We start from the raw sequence: 5157 nt of genomic DNA, 5'->3' as shown, positions 1-5157 counted from the left end.
CCCCTCGTTGCCTGCCGTGTCTGAGATCAGGCGGAGTGACAATTTCATCACACCTTGCCCGTTCATTGTAACGCTCCACAACTGTTCCTTCTCTGTGCATGTACCTAGCACTTTTAAAACAAAATATATTAGCCTACCAGGCTCAGTGCAAGTGCACAAGTTCATAAATGTAGTCGCAAGAATATTTGGTGAGCGAGATCTGGTTGGATCTAGCCATCAGTAGCATGTTTCAGCCAGTTTTAGACTGCTTCTGAGCATCTACAAAAATACCATACCGTCTTTCACCTTATATATGTCATGATATGGGTATCATATTATAGCATGAATACAGAGCTATCTTAAAAAATATTCCCAGCACCTCCGGAGGCAGATTGAAGTAGCAAAAGCAAATTAATAAAGCAGGGAACACTAATAAACGAGGGTGCCATCATAGTATTCCGAGCAGCCTCGCCGCACCGTCTGAAACGTACGAAGGAATGCGAGATATCTCGCTCTCCAGCTGCGGTGCTGCGTTCACCAGTATAGTGACCCTCAAATAGACTAAAGTGGGATGTCCAACTCACATACATAGGCTAGACGTTGCGCGTAGCCGGTTAACAGCGTTCTTACTTGGTTCAGCTGCTTCCGTAAGGGCCATACTTCTCTGGCGCTTCGCTACGAAAAATGATTTGAATATTTAGGGCGGACAGATGAGACTCGTTTAGCGGTTTGGGCGCGTTCTTCGAGTCTTCAAGCTTCAGGCACCACGGCCCAATTTTAGCATTATCAGCACTTCCGCTCGACGCGGTTGCTGAAGCTTGAAGGAGTGGCTATGCTGGTTCCAGTCAGGGCCGGGACAGGTTGCACTGGCGATGCCAACGGCTGAACTGTTTGCGCTCCAGGCATTGCACTCCCAACTCAAACGCATAAATACTACGAAAGACGAAGCTGTATGCCCAGGACACCAATCCACTAACTCTGCAGCAGACATGCGGCAAAGCGCATATACGGTCGCTGATCAGCAGGCGGGACGCCATCTTCGCGCGCGGGGTATGCGTTATGCTATCCTCTGCCTTCCGCTATTTCTTGCCTACGTGGCCCTTTCCCTTATTCCCGGCGCGGAGGCTTCTCCGTATCGGTCCCCTGATTCTTCTGCACTATCTCGCCGCGACACCGTTATGCTTCCAGGCCCCGAAAACTTCATTGTTGGTGGCATTCACGGCGAGCCTCCAACGACGAGATATTACGACTTCGTAGTGACTCAGCTGAACGGCGCACCCGACGGCTTCGAAAGGAGCATGCTCGTAGTTAACGGTCAGTGCACGTCGTGGCATCCATGAAGTCATTACTGAAACGATACTAGGCATGTACCCTGGCCCGACCATCGAGGCTAACGAGCACGATCAGATCATCGTGAAGGTCACCAACCTGATAGCTCAATCAGTGTGAGCAACTCCTGCTTCTACTCGGTCGCTGACTTTCATTGACGTGTGCGACCTCCGCAGAACGTTTCACTGGCACGGCATGGTACGTCACTTGGGCTGCCATCACTAGCTCTGTAGCTCATAAATACGCCATTTTCAGACACAGAACGGTACCAACTTCTATGATGGCCCGGCAGGAATCACGCAGTGTGGCATACCGCCTGGCGAACAATTTACCTACAAGTAAAATACTCAATCGCTGTTGCATTGCAGTCTCTAATGCGCGAGGCGTTTGCTTAGCTTCTCGGCTAGTGGCAATCCAGCAGGCACGACTTGGTGGCAGTAAGTATACTACTTTATCATTACAACAGATTGTTAGCTCACACAGTACCTGTCAGCGCTCGTGCGTCTCTGAGCTAATGATCTTTATTCATTGAACTGATGATACGTCACCATTGATACCTGCTGGCAGACAGTGAGTGCTTCATAGACTGTCTATGATGGCCCTGACCAACTATTTAATTCAGAGGACATGATATATTCCGACGGCGTAGTAGGCGCGCTCATCGTTCATCCTTCGTTCATCCCTTCCAGCATTCCTCCCTATGACGGAGACTTCATTGTCTTGGTATCCGATCTATATCACCAACTCTCCTCGACCATGCTTCGACCGTGGCTTACAGTATGTGGTGTACCGTGCCTGTCTTCGCTGGTATAACTTATCTGGTCTAGGGTGTGGGCAACTTGACGGGACTTGCACTCGAGTCCCCTCAGAGCGGCGTAAGCTATCACTCATCCTTCTGTGCATATTTCGTTTTAAACTTAATATGTACTACTAGATGATCAATGGTATTGGACAATTTGCTGGCACCCAGATGACCAACTTCTATGACGTGAGTGCCTGCGTCGCCTCATTTCTATTCGTGTCCAACCTAACCATATACTCTGTAGTTCAACCTACAGCCTAACAAGACGTAAAGCGCACCGCTCTTGTGATGATTCTGTTTATATTGAAGCGTTTCACAGATACCGTTTTCGCTTCATAAACGTCGACTCAGACGTCCCAGTCACCGTCTCCCTGGACTTTCATCCGATGACTGTCATCGAGATAGATAAGACGTTCACCGAACCTTACGATGTCTCCAATTTCACGATCTTTACTGCGCAACGCTGCTCGGTACTCATCACTACGAACCAGACTGAAGAACCTGGTGGAAACTACTGGATTCGTTCCGAGTTGACGGATCCTCTGCCGACTCCAGGCTACAGCACGGACCTTCGTGCGATTATAAGGTACAGCAACAGCGTCGACACCCCGACGACCTCGTCCAACCCTGGCGTGCCGAACTCGAATCTTTCCGCTCTGAACGTCACAGATCTTGTTCCCGCTATTCCCAGAACGCTACCAGACGCTACGCTGTACGTCGCACGACTTGCGCAGCATTCCTGTTTGCTAATCATCGCTTCTCCAGGACTTACACGCTTGACTTCATGATCGGCCTCACGGCCACCGGAGGAGTGACTGCAAGCTTTAACAACACGGTACGCGCGGAATCTTTCGATTCTCCAGCTCTAAGACTCTAACGTGCAAGGCAGCCATGGCAGCCGCTTGAGGGCACGGCGACCTTGCTTCAGGTCGTAGATGCCGTCCTCAATGGTTCATCCTATGCTCCGGACGGCCCCAGCGTCCAGCAAGGCAACCAGTTTATTATCACCATCGACTCCCAGGAGGTCGTTGACATTTTGCTGGTGGGTCGCCTTACTAGGTGTACAAGCATGGTGATGTGATATTCTTGCACAGGTGAATACCGGCATGGGTGACCACCCGTTGCACCTACACGGTTATACTGCGTCCATGTGAGTCTGTCTGCCATGGTTCGACTTGTGCTGCTAATATCGGCAACCCTAGCCTAGGCACAGGCACGGGCAATTATACTGACGACGCTGTGCTCAACACGAATAACCCCATATAGTGAGCCCTTTACAAATGTGGTCCTCGTCCGATACTGACAAGATTTTTCAACACAGCCGAGACATTTCTCTCGTCCCCAATGCAGGTTGGACCAAGATACGCTTCTTGAACGACAACCGTAAGTCGTGCCTATCTATGAGAGGCACAACAGCTCATGTATGCGTTTTCAGCTGGAGTCTGGGCGTTCCACTGCCGTATGTCATCATTTAAACATTCTTTGTCACGAATACTGACCAGAACATGCAGACATTGCGCTGCACATGGCAGCTGGTTTGCTCATGCAGATCAATAGCCTGCCGTCTCAGGCGGCGCTGTTCGATATCCCGCAAGTCCTCCGTGATCAGTGCACCATGTAAAGAGCGGACTTTTTGTTTATTTATGCGCCCGAGATTGAGTTCATACACTATCCTCGCGTTGTTTTGGCCAAGGACTGGGTAGCCTGATACCGACGACCACATATCTATGGCTCGGGATAATATATTACATATCCATTACTTAACGTGGCAGCGGGCTTGAGGCACTAGACGTAAGCTCTCGAAGGAGCATAAGCATTTTGTGTAAACCTTTCTTCTGTCTTCTCTTCTCTTTAACTCTTTCTCTTTATTTCCTTTCGACTTTGATTATTTTCAGTCATCCTAACTTGGACACCGTATGTAGCGTACGAGAGGCTCGGTTGTTCGGCTCGGGGGATCCGCCAAAATGCCTCATTCTGGGCGCTTGCCATATAAGGAGACGCATCGCCGTCTTATCCTCAGGAGGAGCGGTCAGCAATCCTGACATCATACGGCGCAACGGAGACGAATCACCGCGATGGAGATCTAGAGGTACCTTCGGTCGCGGAGCCCCTGAACGCGGCTCGCCCGGAACATTGCAAGCTCCCCTCAAACCCATGTAGAGGAGAGCTTGAACACTCGCCAAATCATGGTGCGTCCGCACTTATACCGCGTTCTGCATGTTACAGCCTACACCGAGACCGGTGGCAACGTTTTTTTCCGAAAGGGAAGTGCGTATGTGTGCCATCAAACCTCGGACGAGAAAGCGAGCCGAAATATCGCTAGAGTGTCGTTCCTGAGGCCTGAGGCCTGAACTGCCTCCGACCGGATCGGGCATAGTTGGGACCTACCACCGTGTCTGCGAATATTCTGTCTCTGCTCTCTCGGTGCGCTTGCAGTCTCTGCTGCCTTGTGTATAGTCGCACCCTGATGGTGTTATCACTGCTCCAAGACGGAATCAAATTGGCAAGCACAGGCCCTTTGGCGCCGGTGAAACTGCTAGATGCTACTGGTTTCCAGCAGCTGATTCATGTACGCTTCATTATCCCCCTTCTTCGTCTTTCTCGTTCAAAATATTTGCTCTGACGCACCGTCGGGACCTAGGCCAGTATAGATGGTAATAGGATCGCTCAAGGGCCTGAAGTGCTCCTTTTCGGATCTTGTTTATCCCCTCTTCCCTTTCTGAATTTCGCTTTCTCTGGCGAAAAGGAGCTGAAGAGGAGCTTTAGGCCTCCCAAATGATCTCCCGAAGTCCCGCCAGGAGAAGGGGTTGATTCGGAAGCAAAAAGGAGAGGTCATTAGCATTCGTGGTTTGCATGCTTCCCCGGGGAGGCATACGCGTGCAGACGTGATTGTGCAAGCTAACGTACACATACAGGCATAACTCAAATCACACTCCGAACTATAGTCGTTAGGGCCAGTGTGTTATCGAGTACAGCTGGAACGAATCCCACCCGTGGGATCCAAAGGCTGCAAACCTTACACGCCGGCGTTGCACTCCCGCCAAAAG

The 5157-nt window shown here is 50.6% G+C and overlaps 1 protein-coding gene across 1 annotated transcript; it reads left to right on the top strand.

The window, feature by feature from the left end:
- Positions 1-968: 968 nt before the first annotated feature.
- On the top strand, positions 969-3731 carry PHACADRAFT_186926 (uncharacterized protein; the record flags this gene model as incomplete). The annotated part of the gene is made up of 15 exons (XM_007399162.1): positions 969-1293; positions 1343-1424; positions 1485-1506; positions 1894-2085; positions 2136-2183; positions 2243-2296; positions 2355-2377; positions 2430-2822; positions 2876-2945; positions 3000-3152; positions 3205-3260; positions 3313-3375; positions 3432-3493; positions 3546-3569; positions 3622-3731. 15 exons carry the CDS (start codon positions 969-971, stop codon positions 3729-3731), a joined length of 1677 nt encoding a protein of 558 aa, XP_007399224.1.
- Positions 3732-5157: the final 1426 nt, after the last annotated feature.

The sequence above is a fragment of the Phanerochaete carnosa genome (genome assembly GCF_000300595.1).
Source record: "Phanerochaete carnosa HHB-10118-sp unplaced genomic scaffold PHACAscaffold_8, whole genome shotgun sequence".
NCBI classification, from domain to species: Eukaryota; Fungi; Basidiomycota; class Agaricomycetes; order Polyporales; family Phanerochaetaceae; genus Phanerochaete; species Phanerochaete carnosa.
Note: the sequence above shows the minus strand (reverse complement) of the source record. Positions and strands in the feature narration are given on the sequence as shown.